The following is a 25,255-nucleotide window of genomic DNA, read 5'->3' as shown; positions in this document are numbered from 1 at the left end:
TGTCGCCGCTCTCTACTCACTGTGTGTGTGTATATTATATGCGTATATTATATACTTCGTTTCTATATTATTATATTTATAATAATCAGAAAACATTATTAATTAAAATTAATGAAACTTTTATGAATTTAAATTCATTATTCGGTTTTCTTAAATTTTAAATTATTTTTTTCCGTTCGTCCCATACCGATTTTTTTAACAATTTTATTCAATTTTAATTTTAAAGGAATATCAACAACAATTGAATATTACTCGATTTTGTTTGTATCATTTTATGTAAAACACAGCGAATCGAAGGAGTAGCGAATCGAAGTTACGCGATTCGATTTTAATTGATAATCTGCTAAATTGAAAGCAATTCATATTGAACAAATAATCAAAAGTTTCAATAAAATTAAAGCAAGAATAATAAATTAAATATACATATTCATCTTTCAACTTTAGTTGATTCACTTTCAATTTACTTTCGTTTCAATTTTTTGTTGAGCAACTAATAATTTTGGTCGTCTGTCAAACTAAAAACAACGGGATTTTAAAGGTATGAACTCATCTGTGTAATTGATACACTTTTTATTTATTTATTTATAATAGCACACTTACAACATACATATAAATCATTGAAAAGATTAATTTATAAAACAATAATAGTATATCTAATATGCATGTCAATTACAAGTGTACATAGCACTTCAAGATTCATCTAATCAAATTCAAATTAAAAGTAACAAAAAATCATCAGTAATTTAAAAAAAAATGTCAAAATTAAATAATAAATAATGTCATTATTATAATAAAAAATCAATCGGTGAAATCATAATTAAAAATTCATGCATTTTATAATAATTAAGTAACTTATTTCTAAAGATTGAGGGAGAGTCACAAAAAATGTCAATGTCCTGAATTGATTTAAAGATATTGTTATATTTATTACCTTTCATTAAATAAGCTACGTAGTACTTAGCTGCATAAATGTTGTCGATGATTTATAATTAATTTGTTTTCGTTTCAATGAAAGTCATAAATTAAAAGGTGCAACATATAATTGATGTTATTATATAATACAGCAAATACATTTAAAAACAAAATTTAGTTTTATGATGCTTGTGCTTACAAAAAGTTTAATTCTTATTACGTTTTTTGGAGACATGTAAGCGAATAAACGAACTAAAAGTGGTAATTCGTTTGAATGTATGTTTGTATGTTCGTAGTGTAGATCCTAAATGGTATTAAAAATGTTAGTACGCTAAAATTATGTCGTATATTATGATATTTGTTTTTAGTATATAGTATATTTTAAAAATGTATTTAAGCACGTTTTTTTACACATTTTTTTAGATGTTTGTAATATAGATAATAGCAACATTTATGAGACATTTTAGGGATGGGGGAAGAGATTATCGATAATACATCGACAGAAATTTTAGTAATGTGTGTTTTCTATTTCTAATCACCATTTCACTTAATTATTGAGTGTCGCTTTTATATTGTTAGTTGAAATAAAAGTCACATTTCAGAAACACTGATAGTTTATTTTAGAAGATGTAATAACATTTATAATTTCATTCAAATTATATTTACTTAACTAAAAGGAGAGTTTTATTTACTAATTTCGCAAATTAATTTAGTGGTTTTAATTCAAATTACAATCAATATAATAAAATTGATTATAAATAAATATATACAATTAAAAAAAATACTTAATTAAAAAATATACAGAGATTTTTATTAATAATAATTTAACAAATATCATGTACCTAAAATGCAATTCTTTAAAACAATACTAAAGTAAATGTCTTACTCAAGGTTATCTTTACGTCTAACTTTGCTGTCACTATTTGACTAGTAAATGCTTATTAACAATTACGACAAATTCAGTTGCAAAAGTCCTAAATACTCGTAAATGTTTAAAATATTTAATGTCAAAGAAACCTGTGCAATTTACAATAAATATCCTAATATTATAAGGTTCAATAAAATATTTGATAATGCCTCTCTCATAGACTTTTTACAACAATATTCTTTGTACTAGCAGATAAGGTGGGTTAAATTACATAAAAAATATATTTAATTTTAATATTGCAATACATTTAAATTATATCGACAATCGATACACATTGGTACACGCACATCACTAAACGCTTTACTAATGTTAGAGTGTTGCAAGCTTAAATATAGTTATAATTACTCTTTAATAAATTGATTTTGACAATCAAAATTAATGTAATTATATCTTAAAATAAATAATAATAAATAAATATAATTAATTATTAATATCTAGAAAAAATATTATTAATTAAATATATTTATTTTTGGATCAAATAATATAGCACCTTTAACAAATTCAGTGCTAGACTTAAAGAATATTTTTAATAATTACAATTAAGGTTTTTATCAATTTTTAAATCAATGTTTTAATATATATTATACATGTATGTGAATATGACATAGTAAACTCCCGATTATATACATATATTTAAATCAAATTTTAGTATTCAAAGACAATGACATTTAAAAGACAATTTGACAATTATTATTCTGTAAAATTTCGTCATAATACGATCGCTTCAGCTTAGTGCTAAATGTGGTACCTTTAATATTTATTCGTATTACATAATATTACTTACTATAATTTGTTATGATTGTTGTGTAATTTCATGATTGAATAAATTTCATTCAACTTGAGATGATAATGATCGAGAGTTTAATTTATTTATAACAAAAGTTTTTTTAATTCTAATATTAATTAGATTAAAAAGTACCATTTCTTAAACATTTTCGTGTAAAAATAAATAATTTTATTTCAATATGGTGCTTTTGACTAATATTTTAAGCGGTCTCTCGTCCCTTGTCTTGTGTTTTGATGGAGTGGGCGAGCCAAAGTGCGAGCACTATTCCTATAACCTATAGAAAAATAAAACTTTATTAATACAAACCAATATGGCCTAGTGGGACGGACACGTGAATCTTAACCAACGACTGAACCAGACAAGAGCAGTTCATGTAAGTGTTTATAATTTATCTCCTAAAAGTTTAGCAACGGCTTGTAAATGTCCCACAGCTGGGCTAAGGCCCCAAGCTGTAAAATGTAACATTGTCAGGAAACCTACACGTTATCCAATCCAAACCATTGTTTTTTTTTTCAATTAGTTGCTATTTCGGTGATAAAAAAAAGCTATTTTCATTCGAAATTCTTTCTTGAAGTCTTCGTATAGCAGTATAGCCCACATATTATAGCACTTTATTCATATTTACTAATTCACTTCTAATAATATGTCCTCGAAAACCAACTTACCTCCAAGAAACAGAAGAGTATGCCGCAAACAATGACAGTCATGCCAGCGCTGTGTACGGTACTAAGGACCTTGTCCTCACAGCCTGCCTGGTAGTACTTGGAGAGGGAGATACAGTCGGAGCGTTTGATTTCATCAGCGCGGTCAGTGTCATCTGGAGGGCAGCAGCTGAACGATGGGTTCAGGCGAGGCTCAGAGGCTACGTAGTTATCAGGACCGGTGACTCCACAGCATTCCAGCTGGAAATTGAGGTTGATGCTGTACTTATCGACGTAGCGACATAATGTCTACTAATTTGTTCAGAAATCAGAAATGATAATTAGATGTATTTATCTCCTCAATAGCATTATTAAAAAAATATAAAAGCTGCGCGCTGATTTAAAACCGCCATTTTGTTGATGGACAGAAAAGTAAAGTCATTAATTAATTATAGGCGCAACTTGATTTTTGTTGAATGCGTTCAATTTCGTTACTCAAATTCAATATTTATATTTTACTAATACTAGATTAAAAATAACTGTATTTTTAAGTTCGGAATAAGATATTACGGCAAAGATTAAGCAAATTAATGCGTGCAGTTGTGATATTAAATTACTCTCACTAACCAATAATAATAACACTATAATATTAAACATTAGACGAAATTAGAATTTGATACCAAATTAACTAAACATTTGTTTTTTTCTAAACGAAGCCTGACGCGACACGTTTGATTGCGTCTATTAAAATTTTGTTTTGAATAAATTTTGTGGATTGAATTACGTTTATAATTTAATGTTTGTTATTTTAATAGTGTATTCCATCGCATGTAATATTTAATGTTGTATTATAAAATAAATTAACATTTAAATTACTAAAATATAACAAATATAAGGTGAAGATTAAGGAATTAAAAAGTATAATAAATAAATTGTCTCTTGCCGCTTTTCAAAGTTCGAATTCATGGATTTCCTTCAGAAGAAATAACTTCTTACTGTTTTTTATTACAATAATAGTCATATTATAAAATTATGATATTTTTTTATTTTCAGCATAAAAACCTTCTGAAATGACAAAATCTGCAATTACATCGAAATATTTTTTTTGGTAAATCGAAAAAGCTTTATGCTAATAATAAATGGCTTGACACGCGGTAACGTGCTAATAATAATAATTAATTAATATTTTTTCATTGTAAATACTAAAGCTCACGTTTCTCTGAACGCGATCCCAGAACTCCCTGTAGGTAGAGTCTTCCTCTCGTGTGGACTTGTTTTTGATGAAGGAGGCACGCAGTTGGGTCTTCAAGGTACCTTCGATTTGCGGGCGTAAGGAAGCTGCAGCGATTCCCACGGACAACTCCAATAGGATGATAAGGATGAGAAATCCGGCAAACTGTAGAAGAAAATATTGAACAAATAGCCGTCATTCCTATCGGCTAGAACCTATTATTAATAGTTCCTCGGATAGAATGCAACTTCTGAAAAGCAGCCTACAAAATTGCACGTCAAAACTCACTGTTAGCCAGTTCATTAAAAATATAGCGATTAAAAATTTTCTACTAGATACTAAATTTCATTTATTTGTCAATAGTAAACAAAAAAAAATCATACATATTAAAACTTACAAGATACAGGAGCTTAGGACTCTCCTTCCAAGCTCCGAAACAGCCGAAGGCGGCCACGATAATGATCAGCACACCAACGACAATCAACACGACATCCGTCTCGTGACCAGTCGTCTCCATCCCAGCGAAGTCCCTGATCATTCCCATGTCCACGCATGCTGCTGCTATGATCACGATACCGAAGACCTGGAAAAGATGAAAACAGATGATACGTGTCGGTTATTGCAACTTGACTTTGAAAATTATAATAATAATGAATAATCAGGTGATCACCGACGATTGGGATTATAAGATTAGTGACGCGGTGATGGTGATCAGACATAGAACAGATTTATAGACTTTTTTATGTTTATTTATGTTATTTTAAATAAATGGATTCCATATTTCTTATCACGTTTGTCAGCTATTAACGGAATGAAATATTGTAGTTTAAAATATGGTTTGTAAGGTCACATTATATTCATTGCGTGAGCGGAAAAAGTTAACCGGAGTATATAAATCTTATTAACATAATAAAAGGTGCTTCATGAATATTCTAGAAAAAGTATTTACTAACATTAAGTACATTTATTTAATAACTTAAAGTAGTACTTTGTTAGTATATTAGATCGTCAATATGCCATTCTATTTATCGCTGATTAAATAAAGTGACTATTGTGGTTGTTAAAATTTAGAATTACTGATGATGATGACCTCCTGATTGTTTTTGGTCACGGTAACCATTTTCAATAGAGAGTTTTCAACTGCACGTGAACAACTCAAAAGTCAAGCCATTTTAAACGGAGAGTAGCTAACTGGTAGGCTCAAAGGCTATTATTTCCTAAGAACTTGAACTTCAGGATCTGCAGTCATATCATGGTTGAACGAAAATTTGCAAGAGAAGAATTATAAACATAAATTAAGCACATGAAAAGATTGGTAGGTAGGTTTGAAATAAAATTTACGTATTCTAGCCACTCGGCTCATTAATGACATTTGAATTTAAAAAGTGTTTTTGGAGAATTCGCTGCTATCCACTTGTCTGATTATAAGATAATATTATGTTATTCTAACATCTACACTACCTGATCTCACCATGCCGAGAGTGTTTATGCAATAATTTAATCATCTGGGACGGAATTCGGACGTCAAATATTTTATATAGGTCGTTATTTAATTTTAAGTTTCGTTATGTTTATTTTTTTGGTTTTTTATGTTCTTTTGCGAAATATATTTTCTCCGTAATGTGTACCAATGCAAATTTTTTTTTGTTTCTTTCTTAAAAATACAAAGTTAATGTAATAGTTAGTGTATCTTATATAACACATTTTATTAAGGGATGTTACTAGTTGTAAATAATATAATCAAATAACTATTTTGTGCAATAATATGGAATATACTTATATATTATTACGACTTAGATATTAATTTTATAATTATAAGCTTCATCGCTATTGCTTGGCATATTTTTTAGTCTAAAAATAAATATTATTTATCTTCATAAGACCTTACAATTTTAGAATAACGTAACGAAAATAAAAATATAATACTGAAAATGTTATCATTCAAATTGAGAGTTCGTTTATATCTAACAATTGTCTCGAATAATCTGTTTAAGCAATACATAGCAACAATCCAATGCTCCCAGAATCGAGGAACCATATGGGTCATCAGAAAATACTTATACATTTAAATGAAAAAAGGGTTACTTTTTTAAATATAGCGATGATAATAAAATTAAATGTTTTCCCGTTTGCTATTTATCTAGATAATATATCTACATATCTAAGAGAGAAATACCACGATATTTTCACTGACAAACTTTTACATGGTTTATGAGATCGTGGTTAAAAATAGCTATTTATAACTACCGTCCCAATCAACGCACACATAGCCCATCCCATGACATGAACGCGTAATGTTTACGAGCCACGCCATCAGCTGCCGGCAAAGAGGTCGCTGTTTAAATGGGTCAGTGTGATGAATAAAGTTCGTTCGTTCGTTATTCGAAATGTAATTATGGGCATGAAATTACATAATTCTAGTAATATTTACGACCGTTTAACCAAGAACGTGACTTGTATTAATTTATTTTAATTTGTAAATATTCTTAAATCAAATAGGTTCTTATGTTATATAATATATATTATGTATATAAGTATTGCAAACTAATCAATAATATACTAATCTTATGTATATTGAATTCATAAGAAATATATCTCTAGTATAGTTAACCGTAAGTCGAGATGGCCCAGTGGTAAGAACGCGTGAATCTTAACCGATGAACGTGGGTTCAAACCCGGGCGAGCACCTCTGAATTTACATGTGCTTAATTTCTGTTTATAATTCATCTCGTGCTTTTCGGTGAAGGAAAACATCGTGAGGAAACCTGCATGTGTCTAATTTCATCGAAATTCTGCCACATGTGTATTCTACCAACCCGCACTGGAGCAGCGTGGTGGAATAAGCTCCAAACCTTCTCCTCAAATAGGGAGAGGAGGCCTTAGCCCAGCAGTGGGACATTTACAGGCCGTTACTGTATAGTTAACCGTATAAGTAGAAAGAGTAAAGTGCTATTTATATTATGTGTCATAAAACTTAAAACATATTTTCTTAATTATTATTTTTAAATACCTATTATATTTATATTGAATACAATTTTAAATGAATGTTATCGCGAAAAGCCATCGCTGGATGGGATGTTTAATAATTGCGAAAGAATGGATTGACCAATATCACCTACAAGATGCGTTGGTGCGGATCGTGGGCTTCGATTACTGATGAAGTAAATATAAATTGTGATATTTTATTTCAAAATCTAATTTATATTGTTCGTCACTGTTCTGATATTATTATTATGCTAATATAAAGGTGATATCCGAGACCGCTCTAATACGCATTTAAAGTATATACAAACATGTTAAATGATGGTAAACTAGTGTTCGCCCGCGGCTTTGCCCGCATTTTAGGTGTTTTTTTTACTCTTAATAGGCCAGCGTTTGACCGTTGACTTGCCTGATGTTAAGCATAGACACGATGTAGCACGCTTGCCTAGAATAAACCCGTTTACTCTGAATTTGAAGACACCAATGGTAAGATGTTGTTATATAAAAATACGTAAAGCATATGCCCTTCCTCGTGGTTCAAGCTTGCTTCATACAAAATTTTCATCAAAATCGGTTCAGTGTTCTAGTCGTGCAAGCGTAAGAGACCGACAAAGTTACTTTCGCATTTATAATATTAGTATTGTTGATTAAATATTGATTACATATTAAAACCCAATGCGCTGCCAATTATGGAATGATCCCAAATATGTGATAGACTATATTTAATGTAAAGTGAATGTAAAGCTACCGTCGTCGGTTCGGCTTGAAGGTTATACCGAGAAGAATCAACAAGAATCCTAATTATTTACTAAGAATAGTAATTCTTTTTCACCGATTAAATTATTATTTTAACCGACATATATATAATTATTTGTAAATATTCTTATATAAGATATACTAAAAGTATTAATTAGTGGTGGCGCTTTGTCCAATTCCGATTTGGTAGGTACCATCTTATTGTTAATTTTTCTTATATATTAAAAATATTGATTACACATTTGCCGACCTACCTATATTAATTGGAAATTAAAATTAAAAACATGTGTGATTTGACTATAGTAATTAATACTTTCCAGGAAATCGTACTACCTTCCAGGATAACATGGATTATTGACTTTGCGGGAGTCAGAAGCTTTGTTGGAAAATATTCATATTTGCAAAATTATGTACTTTTCCTACTCTACATTGTGCTCCCCAAAGTCATCAACAGGAAAATCAAACTCGATGCTTCAATTAAAACGATTCGACCTTCAACAAATACGTACAAATGACACATAGACTAATATCATTCATTAAAACTAAGCGCATTGTTGGAAAATCCAGCTATGTTGAAAAACTACATCAATTGATGAAAATTGTTTGTATATGAGTGCCTACCATTCGCGGCTACGCAGATTTGTATGCATTATCATTGATTGGAAATGTTTGAAGAAGATATATCGGAATTTAAATAATGATTGCTCATCGGCATTTTAAATACTTATAATCACAACACAATGATTATCTCGATGTTATCGGCTAGCTTGTGAAGCTGTAAAACCCATGGTCTTGATCGCAATCCCCGGGTCGGACCAATAACAAGTTATTGTATTTTTTCTGTTAAGCAATTATTTGTAGTAGTGGAGTTTGGGAAGTTCGCAGTGGTAACAATCCCGTTCGTCCGAAAAAACAAAACTGTTGGAATTGCACCTGAACCTTTTCAGTCCCATCAAATTATGAGTGATGGAATAGAGGTGCATTTGTGTTCGTGCACATCTGCAGCTTCCTTGGCTAGTCTCTCTTGTCAATGGCTGCCAGTTAAACCTTTCAGGATGACATTATCATGACTAGTAAAATATCAGTCACAATATCTGTAAGAACATCAGCAACACCAGAAATACACCATAAGATTAATTACTACATAATATATAATACAGAAGTTATAATTATGCAACTCTCTGATTCTTATCAACATACTAGTTAATGAAGGTAACTTTTAAAAACATGTCTTACTTCCTGGGGGAACATTTTTATTTAAATATCTCGTAGATTAACATTTAATACAACAAATATAACATTATTCAATACATGATCATTTACATCATTAAATAGCTTGGAGCTTTCTAACAGGATATGAAACCTATTTTGTTTAGGTTTAGTTCCGGTTACTCTTGGTAGAAACATTTTAAAGCTATGGTCAATTTTATTAAATTTAATCTTGTAATTAAAGATTCAATAATGCTATATATATTCTTAAACAAATTAAATATTGATTCTGTTAGATTAAATTACTATTATAGATGTTACAAAATTATTAATACTAAAGTCTTAAGTGTATAGAAATAAACATTCGTTTGGAATGGTGGCAAAAATTCTTGCAGCATTTCCCTTTGAATCGCAATTCTAGATAAAGTTTATTGTTAAAATGATTTATCACGGTGTCTTGTCTTTAGATTACTATAAAACTCATTAATTTGCTTAAAATAAAACTTAAATTAATGTTAAATAAAAAAAACAATTTGTACGAATAAAGGAACTGTCTTAATGGAACCAGTCTCTTAGTAAATTGCTTAATTGACGCAATTCAGGTCTAAAGTGGGAATGATTTCATGACTGCGAGTTACGATCTGTTATCAAACATACATATACGTGTGGTATGAACATATGATGTGATAAATTTAGTATTATATAGTGGTAGTAGAGTCCAAACGCGACGACGGCCAGTACAGTCGGGAACAATGTTCTGTACTAGCCGTCCCCGCCTTGCCGGCCCGCAAGATGCCTCTTCACGCCTCGTTTGAAGGAACCCGGGTTGTAAGAGGAGGGGAACACGTGAGCTGGTAAGGAATTCCATTCTTTGGTAGTGCGACAAAGAAAGGAGTTGCCAAATTTCTTTGTGCGCGATGGAATTGATGTCACAGTTAGGCGGTGACTTCGAGAACCAGCTCGCGTGGACTTAAGAAGGAAGGGAGAAGCAGGAATTAGAGAGAATAATTCCTCAGAGCACTCGCCGTGATACAGACGATAGAAAGCGCTCAGTGCTGCTATCTCGCGACGCAATTGTAAAGGTTCAAGGGAGTTTGTGACCTTTACGTTGCCAATAATGCGTACTGCACGTCGTTGCAACCGGTCCAAGGCCTCCATTAGGTACTTAGCGGAGCCATCCCAAAGGTGCGAGCAATATTCAACGCAAGACCGTACCTGTGTTTTGTATAACAGGCACAGTTGTTGTGGCGTGAAAAAACGCCGCACCTTGTTCAGAACTCCGAGTTTTCGTGAAGCTGTTTTTATAATAGCCTCGATGTAATCCCTTGGACTAAGGTCGCAGCGAACGTCCATCCCCAGCATGGCGATTTTGCTTTGTATCATCAGCGGTGTGCCACAGAGGGAGGGATGAGGGTAAAATGGTGACTTTTTCGCTGTGAGAGCGCACACCTGTGTTTTCTTGGCATTAAACTCAACAAGATTATCAGAACCCCATTTGGCGATGAGCTCTAATGTCCTATCGAGTTCAATAACAAGATTCTCCCGCCTCTCCTCAGTTTCCGCCCGCCCAGCCACTGCGCGTCCGTGGTATCCACCATGCACTGTACTATCATCTGCATAGCAATGTATGTTCCCAAGGGAGAGCATATCATTGATATGCAAAAGAAAGAGTGTGGGAGATAGCACAGATCCCTGGGGGACCCCAGCATTCACTACATAGAATTGTGAAGCGCAACCATCTACTAAAACACGAAGGCTACGCTTGTGTAGGAAGCTGGCAATCCAGGTGCATAGCTGAGCAGGCAGACCATATGCCGGTAGCTTGGAGAGAAGACTTCTGTGCCAGACCCTGTCGAAAGCCTTGGAGATATCGAGGCTGACAGCCAACGATTCTCCATGCTTGTCGATAGCTTCACCCCAGAGGTGCGTTACGTACGCTAGAAGATCACCTGTGGTGATGATGATGTAGAAGATCACCAAAAACTGACAGATGAAATAAATACAGATGCATGAAAGAAAAGGTGTTCTTGAGATTAAATAGATACCAATTGACCCTACAATTGATTGACCCTTCGAGCCATATTTATAGTGTTTATAAATGCTTGTTTTTTCTTGACTATTATGCTATTAATTGTGTAACACAATTCGTCTTAGAAGGAAGATATACAAACTTTTTTTTAAATTTACAGAAAATAAATTTGATGTATATATGTGTGTAGGTGGTTGACTTTTAATCGAACTCCTAACAAAAATGCCTTTTCCTAGCAATGAAAGTTAAAATATAATTATATAAACATACTAGCTCGTCCCGGCTTCGCACGGATAGATAAGAAGAAAAATGTATTTTGGATATGAAATCCGTTCATAGTGAGCGTGTACGTTGGGGAAGGTTGACAAATTTCAAATTAATAGGGTGGATAGTTTAGAAGATCTAGTTCTAAGTGGTATTTCTCTTATACATATACATATATATAGATTAAAAGTAGAATAAGGTACGAAGGTCGTACGCCATTTATTGAGTTAGCAAAGTTATTTTTATATTATTATTTAATAAATAAGAATTATGATCTTAGTAATGTTGTAAATATATTTGAAAAATATATTAATGATCAAATTTTACAAAACGAATTTAAATTAATAGTTACCATCGGTTTATAATGTAAACTCTCATGATAAGAACCGACAAGAAACTCGGTGGTTACTCTATTCGAACAATTAAATTACACAGGTAATTAAATACAATTGAATTATTGTTTAACCTGCAGGAAAATCAACAGTCTTATATCATTTTCCAAATATACGGTATATATAATATATAGTTCATTAAAGTAAAAATACATGTGTATTCAAAAACTAGCATTTATAAAACATTAATTATGTTTTATTATTCATCGTGCATTGTGCCCGCAAACGCCGCTCATCGATTTGTCATTATTGAAGGGAGTGATTTGGAAAATACTTCAACTGCACGAATGTAGGTTACGAAGCATCGTTGTTAATAATGAAGCGCGTGTTGGCTTCAAGTTGACCTAAATTTATCGTTACATATTTTTCAAAGCTTTGTCAACTATAAATGTAGTTTGTTTGTTTACTTTGACTTCTTATATAAGTTCTTGGTCTTCTAATTAGGGAACTATATACTATCCTGTAATGAATAATGCGTGCACAAATATAGATATGGTATTTAAAAAACACTCGAGAGGCGAGTAATTGGTAGACTCCAATATAGATTGTTATATCAAAGTGTCAATTAAGTTTAAGTTACAGACCCTCGTGCCACATCTGAACTAAGTCTTGTGGAGAAGGCTTGGAGTATCATCCACATCGTATAATATGAGTTTCGATACATTCAGATATCGAGAGGAGTATGAAATAAACACAAAATTAAGCACACGAATTCTCAGTGGTCCTTGCCCGGATATTCACTGCGATCTTAAGATCGTAATTATGACCGTATTGTAAAATGTCTCAAATCATATGTTTCTAATATGTGTACAATTTTGATTCTAAGGAAATCTAGTAGCATGTGTTGAATACAATTATGCCACCAACCTGCATTCGAGTAGGATGGTGGTATAAGCTCCTCCCATGAGGAGAGGAGGCTTTTGCCTAGCAGTACAACAATTATAAACTCCTACAACTCAGCCAAACTATTTTTTTTATAGAATAGGAAGGCAGACGAGCATATGGGCCTGAAGGTAAGTGGTCACCAATGCCCATAGATACATACATACATTGGCATTGTAAGAAATGTTTACCATTGCTTACATCACCAATGCGCCACCAACCTTGGGAACTAAGATGTTATGTGCCTGTAATTACACTGGCTCACTCACTCTATCACACACTCTACAACCAGTAAAATTAATATATACAAATAATTATTCAACTAAAGGGAATTGATATACCTTAGACAGTCCAACTTAAGGGTTAAAATTATTTTTGATCTTGACTATAACACCAACTCCGTATTAAATACAAAGTTAAATCCTTAATCAGTGTATAATAAACGTCGGCACGTTCTTTGATATAGTTATGGAGAATCGTATCGATTTGAATTTAAAATAATATTTCAGGAAGCTTTCAAGTAATAAATATTCCACGAGTCATACTAAGGTCTTACATAATTTCAAAATTAGGCCATAAGCTAATGAGATAAAGATCAAATTACTTTAAACATTCTCTAAACTGTACAAACTAATAATCTGCTTTGTATTGTTCATCATTTTCTTTCAAGTTTCAACTCTACAAGAAGGCGATAAGGCTAATTTTACTTTGTCAATTTCATTTGTCTAAGAGGCAAATTCAATACCCTTTTCTTTATATTGTCATTTAAATTCTATAGGTCTCTCTAATGTCATGATTAGAGTAGCAATGATATTATTTCTGAAAGCGTTTTGAAATAGATATTCCATCCACACACAAGCCTCTTAAATATTGTTTTTTAATAGCAAAAAGTTGAATAAAAATATGTAACTCTAACATTACAGTAATTTAATTAAGAAGTTTACAATTATTAGCGATATCTGTTTAAATCGAATTACATTAAGTTTTATCCTCCAATTGACTGATGGTACTGTTTAATTTTTTTAACTAATGCAACTCCATTTCCAGTTAAGTCCATCAAAGTCAAAGAGAAAAATCTTTATTCAATATAGAAGCGTTACACATACTTATTGATTGTTAAATCTACCACCGGTTCGGAAATAAACACCTCAGACTTGAGAAGAACCGGCGAAAGAAACTCGGCGGGTTTTTTTTTAATTTATTTATCCCATCCGTTACAATAAGTAACATACAACAATAGCCGAATTATATTTACATTTTTTTTAGTTTGAAATAACATCCATTTAAAAATTGAGTTTAATATTTTATTTTAGTCAACCTAAAAATATACTATTCAATTGTTACTTTACACAAAACAATACATTGTTTGTGCGACACCCACTCGCTCTTAATCGACCTCGCTCAATCAATTCCCCATACAGCAATAGTACACACAGAATATTTAAAATGTCGATACTATTGTGATTAATGAAAGGTGGAAGAGCTATTTCGAATTTTTATGGCTTATAATGCCTTTAACACGTGGGTTGTAACACAGTACAATTCGGAAGTCGATTTGTTTTGGAATGATTAATGATAGTAGAGACTATTTAATCGAGCTGGATTATAAGTGCGATGACTCACTCGAAGGCGCCTAGTTTTATTATGGATGAGTAACTAATTTGAATATATATGAATAAATAAATATGAAAATCATACGAATAATTTATAAAATGGGATCGTTACAAACGCTGTAATATAAATACATTTGTATTAGTATAGTATATATAAGCATATAATAGCTCGATTTCGGCGATTGTCTTTTTAAAAAATTACATTTCTGTAAAAAAAAATAGATGTACTTTGAATACCCAACTCGCTAAGCTGTACTGTATATTGCGTCACGCGCCTTTTTTTACACTCAATAGGCAAGCGTTTGACCGTTGACTTGCCTGATCTTGAGCATCGACACGGTCTAGGATGTAGCACGCTTGCCTAAAATAAACCTGTTCACTCTGGTTGTCAAGACACTATATTTTAATTATTTAAATAATATATAAAGAAGAACCTAGGAATTAACATATACGTTTTTCTTTATGTATCTTTTATAAATGTTAAATAAATTTAGCGAAACGTAAAAATTCAAATGTGAAAAAATCATTTATATTTGAGTAAATATACTCCATATTAAGACCATAAATAATCTTTTTAAATAATTTAATGTACCAAATCAGCCCTGTTATAGACACCGTACTAATTATATTATATTACATATTAACAGCCTGTTAATATCCCACTGCTGGGCTAAGGCCTCCTCTTCCTTTTGAGGAGAAGGATTGGAGCCTATTATATTATATACAAAAAAAACGATAATAATAATATCTTTAAAACCTTCTTTGAAACGCATCTTCTGTTATTTTTTTTCAGTTAGACATTATAAAAAATACGTCTCCTCTTTTATTGGTATAGATTATAAAGTGACAACCCTAGCAAAAGCTCAGACTTTAGCCTGCTTTGTTAGTGCTAAAAAACTGGATCAACCTTCACGCATCGTTTAATATATCCGGAACAACATATGGGCATTGTATTATATAACACACTGCAGTGGAATTTACTATATGTTGATCAGTTAAAGTAAACAAAGGTACTTTATAAATATTTTTTTAATTCTAACTAGGGTTGGTAACTGCCGGTCTTTATTAATCAACGGCTTAATAATTCCGCCTACCTCGTTATTCGAGAGCCTAGCTAACATTGCTACAACTCATCACGTCCATGGCTCGAAAGCTTATTGGTTCATTAGGTATTACATGTATAATTATTATATTACCACTATTTTGTCTCGAAAATAAGCTTGAGATGTCTATAATTTCTATAGTTTTCAAACCATCTCAACAGTTCAACTTCAATATAAACGTATAACGTCTTGTTTTTTGTGCAAAAAAAATAAATCCATTTGATCCCAAACTAAGCAGAGCTTGTACTATGGAAACCAGACAACTGATATACTACATATACTACTTTTCTTTTTTAAATACATACTTATGTCTGTCCTGGGTGGGAATCGAACCCACAACCTTCGGCGTGAAAGGCAAGTATCTACCAACCACGCCAACCGGCCTGTCAATTTTTTTTTAAGTTTCAGATGAAATTACTTGTTTATCAGAAGCTTCATCACATATATATCTTAACCTTTCAATGCCTCTATTATCTAGAATATTCGTGAAGTAGAATCAGAAAACGTTACCGACTTCATTGTACCATCGCGTGACTCAATTGAAGTCACGCCTTGATGTACGTGACGTGTTTCATTTATTTCAGGATTTTTAGAATAACACTTTTTAGGTTTACTTAAATTAAGTAATGTTTTTTTTGTTAATTTGACCTAAAGTCACAATTAGATGTCAAATGTTTGTGTTAATTAAAATAAGTTCGCATTATTATTATTTTTTAATTGAATTATACAATCCCTATTCTTATATGTATAATTATATTATCTCTATCGTTGATATGTCGTTGTGCAGGCCAGTTTGGGTGTGTACCATTCGCTTTACATTATTCTACCACACAGTTATACTTTGTTTTGTGTTTTGAAGGATGAGCGAGCACGTCACAAGGTGCACAGGACAGCTTACAAACACGAGGCCCATTTGACAGGCAAATGAAAAACCATGTGAATATTATTCGAAGCGATGAGCTTTCGCATACCTTATTTGTGTTTCAAAGTCAAATTCAATTTCTTTTTTCATTCAGCAATCGTTTTGTTTGCCTGTTATTTGTCAAAAATCTACCACGAGTTCGGAAAGTAATACCTCAGTCCTGAATGGAGCGACAAAAGATTATATTTTCTATTCCAACAATTTGTTCTTTAATATAGAATTTATAATAAATCATTCTAACATTTTAATTTCATTAACCTGGAGTCGAGTTATAAAATCCTTTAAAAGCCAGACATTATTATTATTATTATTATTATTTGTCTTCTGGGATACTTTTATAAAAATATTGTCCAGTAAAAAAAATTCTTTCTCTATGTAGTCAAGGGCAAAGAGACAACAAGATATTGGTTCTTCTCCGTCATAAGTATGCACATTGTACATACATCATAATTCTTACTAATATTATTATTGCGAAAGTGAGTTTGTTTGTTTATTTGTAACCCATTCACGTCTTAGCTACTCAAACAATAATTAAATGTTGCATATTATGGGTACAGAAAAGGACATAAGTAACCCCACGTACACGTAACATTCCTCTCAATATAAAAATATGCGTTGATGGTAAAAATCGAGACAGGAAACCTGTCTGCGATGGATAAAAGCCTGCCATTCTTATTTAAAACTTATTAATATTAATTAAGCAGATTAAATTTCAAAAATCTTTACATAGTTTTAAAAACAGAGTGTAAGTATATCAACAATCAAAGATGCACTATTTACTCCATCTACATATTATTGGATGCAGGAAATGAGGCGGCAGTATGTGAGCATGTGTGCCTAATCACCAGGACTACGTCATTCATTGTAGATCGCGATGCATGACGCATATTGAATAATCGTAAGCCTTATGTGATTCAGAATTAGTAATAATTCCAGCAGGTGTTTTATTGAATATTATTATATACATTATTTACAAATATCTTTTATTTTTTCGTAGTTTTTAATCTTAAAAGACTTTATTTTAGAAAATAATTAATTTAACAAGTATCAAGAATATTTTTTGCGATATACATATTTTTAGTAAGTTAAATTTCAATGAAACATATTAATACATCCTTTTCTATTAAATAAACATTTAAATTAAGTTATTTTATTGTCATCAAGTATACCATATACTTTGTTTTCAAATTATGAATTTTTAAGTTTTAAATGTCACTTTGAACATGACATACAAGTACATGTGTCATAGACTAGTGATGCAATATTACTTGGATAAGATTTACTGTCAATTACCGTAAAATGTTTATGTTAATTTTAATAATAGGGCTTAACGTAAGTACCTACAAGCAGTTTATATACGTTCCAGAATAATGTATAATAAATATTATTTTTATACAATATATTGTTAATAATCTTATGTCAAAAGAAAACAAAAACATAACTTATTATTTTTCTTCTTCTTGTAAGAATACAAAATTATTAGAAGCTGATGTTCCAAAAATCTAACTTCTTTAACGCTTAAAATGTAAGCAGAGAACGATATGATTCATATTTTTCATCTCTTATTGTAAATGGATTTCAATTATTAAAATTTTTAATCTTTCCCATGACGTCAAAAGGCGATACTATATGCAAATTTTGGAAAAACACATAAGTCTATATTATATCTTTATATAATATATATATTTTGCTCAACAGATATTAAGGAAATACATATTATATTTCGACAGACTAACATGCTATTTAGTTTATTTAATAAGAAATATAGAAGACAGCATGAATAAATTAGGTGAGTTTAATTTTATTATATCATTAAAATATATATACAATCCCAATCGGCAGTAGCTTTAAATATATTTGAATCGTGTAATATGATTAAAAAGTGCTTATATGATGTTAATAGAATTTAATTATAATTGATAGATTATTTGAGAATCAATAAGTACTAATTTTTAATATTATAAATGCGAAAGTTAGTTTGTTTGTTTGTTACGAGCTTTCACGTTTTAACTACTCAACCAGTGATAATGAAATTTTGCATACACGCTCAGGGGTACAGAAAAGAACAAATACCCGTCACCTTTAAGGCAAAGCTGCAAGTGGAAAGTAGTATAAAATTTTATTTATTTATTTATTAATATAGCGCAATTTGAATAATATGCCTCTAAAACTCTGTTATAGTCAAGATTGTCAATACACACAAACTTGTCAAGGTGCTGCGTAATAATTTTCCAATTGTCTAATTATGTTTTTATAAAAAAAATTAACATAAATAACGTAAGAAAATAAATAAGCATTTTTAAATCGAAAAAGGAAATATGTTATATCTTGTTTCAATCTAGAGTACCTAATATAGAATCACTGAGGTTTACAAGTTTTACGTGTAGGGTGGGCATAGCCTGCACTTCCTTCCTTTATGAATACTAAAATACCAGTCGTTAAAAGACTAACGTTCAAACTTTGATTAATTTCATGTGTAAATATTCGATGTACGCTGATGTAAACGGTATGTTTATTTTTAAATAAATTTCATGCATGCGTTATACATAAATAAATCTTAATTTGATATATTTTTTTAGTGTTCTATTTATTCAATAAAGAACATTTGGTCGAAAGTATGTTTAAATAAATCTTTAAATTTATTTAAATTTTGATACGACTCTTTCAGTATTCGATATAATTTTTTGTAATAATAATAATAAACATAAGTCAAAACAATAACGTCCTCACAATGTAAATATAAAATAAAGCGCGAACTCACAGGCTGAGCTATTAACGAGGTGACAAAAATAACACTCGACCTACTAAGAAACTATATGATTTCTTATGATTAAATTATTTTACAATAATGCTACTCACCATAAACAGCGCGTTAAATACAACCAGAAGATATTTTATACAATTCATTCCGCAGCCCTCCATCTTTATATTTATAAACACACGCTTTAAATGTAATCACACAACAAATAAATGACGCGAGAATATAGACGTTCGAATTTCAAATGTTATTTTTTTTTAAACGCGTTCGCGCGGCTCTCCGTCTCGACAGCTTGTGATTCGGCCAGAGCTGGTGGCGTAATGTGGTAATTTTTGGTTAGTACGGTATTTAGTACCCTGTGGTATATATCGCGTGCGAAGGGTTGAAATCACGCACCAATACCACCCTAAAATCCTTTGACCTCTAATTGTTATGTCGTAAAGTATGATAGGGATCTGATGAATTATTGGTCTAGGGACAAGCGATAGGTCGTTGATCTTGTATTTTCGGCCAGTACCCACTACTATTATAGTTTTTTTTAAATATTTTTCTACAGTAACAGTAACAGCCTGTTAATATCCCACTGCTGGGCTAAGGCCTCCTCTCCCTTTTGAGGCGAAGGTTTGGAGCTTATTCTACCACGCTGCTCCAATGCGGGTTGGTAGAATACACATGTGACAGAATTTCAATGAAATTAGACACATGCAGGTTTCCTCACGATGTTTTTCTTCACCGTCAAGCACGAGATGAATTATAAACACAAATTAAGCACATGAAAATTCAGTGGTGCTTGCCCGGGTTTGAACCCACGATCATTGATTAAGATTCACGCGTTCTAACCACTAGGCCATCTCGACTTCACATTAAATATTTTTCTAGATAATAAGTAATTTGTATCCGAATGCGCGTAACTGATTAAGGCGTAAAAGATTACATAAATATTAATCTTTTAATCTGTGTTATATATGAATACTAGATAATATATCCAGAATGAGTTTATGCAGATAAATGTGAGCTTTCGTTATATAATAATTAATAGCGTTAATGCACACCTAAAACGCGAGGTGTGGTAGTGTTCTATTTATCGCAGGGAAAATAAAAATCGCGTTTCCTTGCTTTTAAAAGTATATAGTGTGATAATTTATACACGAGCGAACTATTATGTTCTTCTTTCCTTATTCATAATAATGTATATATTATAATAGTGTATATATATATTACCGTAGATCCATGTAGTAAGAGAAACAAATTTCAACTGCATACTGAAATAAAACGGCAACGAATAACAACCGATTCAGCAATAGAAAGCATTGGAGGTGATAATGTGATCGTCATCTTTTTTAAATTTACCGTAAACTTAAAAAAAAACTTTTTATTATGACTTAAATAAATACATTATAATATCGCTTATCAATTTATTTATAGAAATAAGAATTGTATATAACAATATGTACATTATCTCGTTCTAACTTTCGAAAATAAATATTTACAGCTTGAAAACTTTAGTGTAGCAAGCCGTAACTAAGGACTTAGGATTTAACATTTTTGACAACTGCCTAAAATCTACTTTTAAATTTAATTAGCCATATCAATTAAATCTAAGGAAATACTCATTACAGTTAGGTGCCTGATTTATGTGCTTAAAAACCTTTGTGTATTAATAAAATTTAAATGTTAAATTAAAAAAAATAAAGTTTAAGCTTACACAATGCACGAATACATTACATGATAAAAAGCTTGGAGTTCGTATTTGTTGATTATTATTATTGAAATTTAGTTCGTTATAATACATAATAAAGTAAATCCTAAACCTAGTCGGTACTTAAAATAATATAAATCGCAAAATAAAATAAAATTGACATTATTTTATTATATTTATCGTGATTAGGTATTCGGTGGTAGGGCTTTGGGCAAGCTCGTATGATACCCATATCATCTTAGTTCCTAAGGTTGGCATATTATCAATGTAAAGGATTGTTAATGTTTTTTACAATAACAAAGTTTATGGGACCACTAACCATTATAATTCGTTTACGATTACCACACCAGACGTTCTGGCTTTACCATTCATAACATAATCAGACAATAGTCAGTCGAGCACATTCCATTCTTAATGTTTTTACTTTATCCGTGTATGAATATTTTTTGATGATCTGCCCTACTCCCATAACGATTATCTTAATTTTTATCTTTGTGCAGGAAGTGAAACTGTGATTAAAAAATATGATTTTTTATCTCAAAATAGCATCATCATAATAGGATCATCCAACACTAGGCATGTCATGCTTCTTGATTAATTGTGTAAGCAATCGTCTGATAGCGCCATCTATTGTATTTTGGCTTAATACACAAGTGTGCCAATGTTATTTTAGGCACAGAAAATATAATGTCTATTATCCTACAGTTGGCAGTGTAATATTGGATTTGCCATCTCATCGGATTATGAGAGAGAGGGAAAACAGAGCGGACTTATGTTTGCATACACACTTATGCACTACTATTTATTAGATTACGGTGAAGCGAAAGATTTATGATTTAGCCCGTACGTATTTATGTTAATCTGTTCCGGTGAAAGAGGTATCGTCAGAGGCGTTTTGATCGTCCGCTAGTTATAGACTATATGACGTCACTCTAAATTTAATATGGCGTCCTCTAGAGGACATGAGATTGTATTTAATAAAAACAGTAATTTGAACAACAGGATAAAGTGAACTGTGAACATCACTATGACTATTAATTTCTTATTAGATGATAAATATTTAATAGTTTGTAAATAACAATGTCGCCAAAAATATCACCTTGTTTCAAGTGCCTTCACTGAGCGAGATTCCATATCGTACATGAATGTAGATAAGTCAGGGGGCAATTCTTCTAACAAACTGTCACTTTATAGCAATCGAATCGAGGCGTCATCGTTGCCGTTTTTCCGTTTTCCTATTCTTTAATTTAATAATCGACTATTGCCATAAAAGTTAACAATTATGTTTAATTTTGACTCGAATAATTACAGATGATTCAAAGTTGGAATTGAATCAGGAACGTATCGTAATCGTTATAAATTAGTAAAATTCGATTCCAGGTTAGTTCCAGATTTGTTCTACTGAATTTAACCGAAAACTGAATTTGTTCCGTAAAAAATAATGGAATAAATGCACTTAAAGTTGACCTCAACCCGCTGGGGGTTATGTTTTTCATATACGGATGACGAGCGCCATAATTATTTCAAGTTTTAGTTCCGTCTTTCAATACGTTTTAGAATAATAATCAATGCTGAAACCAAAGTCGAGATGGCCTAGGAGTTAGAACGCGTGAATCTTAACCGATGGTCGTGGGTTCAAACCCGGGCAAGCACCACTGAATGTTCATGTGCTTAATTTGTGTATATAATTCATCTTGTGCTTGACGGTGAAGGAAAATATCGTGAGGAAACCTGCATGTGTCTAATTTCATTGAAATTCTGCCACATGTTTATTCTACCAACCGTGGTGGAATAAGCTTAAAAAATAATAATAATAATAATAAAAAACAAAAAAAAACAGCAATACTTGATATTGTTGTGTTCCGGTTTGAAGGGTGAGTGAGCCAGTGTAATTACAGGCACAAGAGACATAAAATCCTAGTTCCCAAGGTTGGTGGCGCATTGGCTATAAGCGATGGTTGAAATTTCTTACAATGCCAATGTCTAAGGGCGTTTGGTGACCACTTACCATCAGGTGGCCCATATGCTCGTCCACCTTCCTATTCTATAAAAAAAAAAAAGCTCTAAACCTTCTCCTCAATAGGGAGAGGAGGCCTTAGCCCAGCAGTGGGACATTAACAGGCTGATACTGACTGACTGCTGAAACCAGTCAACAGACTTTTTGCATGTATATGAAAAATAAAGATAATTGTAGTTATTTGTTGGGTGTTGGGACTTCGTGGTATTACGACTTGCCTTTTATTTTTTTAGGATGCTTAGTGTCAAATTTAAATTTATTTTCTTTATCATCTGGTTCGCACAAATGAAGCAACTCATTATGTCAAAGTCATTCCTGTTAAATAACTTTTGAATTTCGAACTACTCGAAATTATTAACACAAGAGTTAATTGCAACAAAAATGTATAACATTGTATAAGTAAATATTTTTTAAACAGTTAATTTTCTTGGTAAGCGAATATAAATCTGTTACCAAGCCGACTTGCCTTTAAAACATCAAATTTTATAATTGTTGAATAAATTTACATTTCCCACAATATATTATCAAACACTTTTATTTCTTGGGCGTAATACGACAAATCACCATGGCGACCGAATCCGACCACTTCAAAGTCCCCTAACCTCGAGGTCAATACACAGAACAGCATGTTCCGAGCCATAACTTCTACCAACGTTCAATGACTTAAGAACATTGTAGGAATAACATGTCTCGAGATTGATATAATTCGAACAACAATTTTGACGTTGTACTTATTATCCCGGCTATTAATAGTCAAAAACAAAATGTATTATACTTTATTCAACAAAATTCTTACAAAAACTTCTGAATCGCCATTTTAATATATTAAATTTAATATATTACCTCGCATTTTAAATTACACCGAGAAGAACCGGCAAATAAATCAGTAGTTACTCTTTTTACATTCAACATAAATAAATAATAATTATTATTATAAACAATTAATAATTTTGGTAAGGTTTTCTGTAAGCCCGTCTTAAATATTTAGTATTGTTGCGTTCCGGTTCTAAGGGTGAGTGAGTAATAAATACGTTATAATAACAATATAATGGTATAACTACAGGCACAAGGGACATAACATCTTCGTTCCTAAGGATGGTGGTGTATTGGCGATGTAAGAAATGGTTATTATTTCTTACCAGCGCCAGTGTCATATTGTCATATTGGCGGTGGTAATCAGAGTACTTAACATCAGGGGGCCCATTTGCGAATCTACTTCTGTATATAATATATAAACAAAATGGTATCACGTGAATGTTTCTGTCATAGTATCTTAGTATAAAAAAATCATGAACACTTTTTTTTTGTTCTGCCATTATCACGAATGTTGAGAAGACACGTAAGTCGGTTGTACATTGTGAAACTTAACTTAATTATATAGGTAAGGAGACGACACATTTATTTATTTAAAATCGGCTGCAATCAAACTTAATCGTAATCTGTCTTTTTTTATAGTAGTAATAATTATATATATATATATATATATATATTATATGGCTTTATTTAAATCACATAATTTAATTACTTAATTAATACTCCATTATATATTACATTTATATATAATTAATTATATATATCTTATATATATATATATATATATATATATATATATATATATATATATATAAGAAAATCAATTCAGATATCTAGTAATAAAGAAAAGTCCCTTTATTATTATTTATTTCAGTACCACAAATGCGCATAATATTCCAAATGATTTCATACTGTCTTGATGTTATTTCCCTTGTGTCTATAATTACACTGGCTCACTCACTCTACAAACTGTTTGGCGATGAGATGAGATATATTACACCTGCGCTAAAGTTTTCTATTCTTCGGTAAAGTTTTGATTTAGATGTAAGCTTTCTTTATTTCCTAGAATTTTTACTAAACCTGACTGACCCACATGACGGTCAATGTCAGCACTTTCTCACATAATGTTCTAAATAAAGTCAGCACTTTGAGCTAATGTTATTTTCTTTTATTTCAAAACAAAATATATAATGAAATGTATGGTTAAGTTGGCGACAGGGCTTTTTGTTTTATTCTAACACCAAACAGCAATACTTAGTATGGTTGAGGTACCAGTTGGTACCAGTTTGAAAGGTGAGTGAGCCGATGAACTACAGA

At 31.4% G+C, this 25,255-nt stretch overlaps 1 protein-coding gene across 1 annotated transcript; it reads right to left on the bottom strand.

The window, feature by feature from the left end:
• Positions 1-1,618: 1,618 nt before the first annotated feature.
• On the bottom strand, positions 1,619-19,727 carry LOC126770076 (23 kDa integral membrane protein-like). The gene is made up of 5 exons (XM_050489229.1): positions 19,511-19,727; positions 4,897-5,082; positions 4,482-4,664; positions 3,293-3,529; positions 1,619-2,901 (listed from the first exon to the last, which is right to left on the bottom strand). Exons 1-5 carry the CDS (start codon positions 19,571-19,573, stop codon positions 2,827-2,829), a joined length of 744 nt encoding a protein of 247 aa, XP_050345186.1. The 5' UTR covers positions 19,574-19,727; the 3' UTR covers positions 1,619-2,826.
• Between the last annotated feature and the right edge of the window lie 5,528 nt (positions 19,728-25,255).

Source organism: Nymphalis io, chromosome 8 (genome assembly GCF_905147045.1).
Source record: "Nymphalis io chromosome 8, ilAglIoxx1.1, whole genome shotgun sequence".
Lineage (NCBI taxonomy): Eukaryota > Metazoa > Arthropoda > Insecta > Lepidoptera > Nymphalidae > Nymphalis > Nymphalis io.
This window is presented reverse-complemented; position numbering and strand designations above follow the sequence as displayed.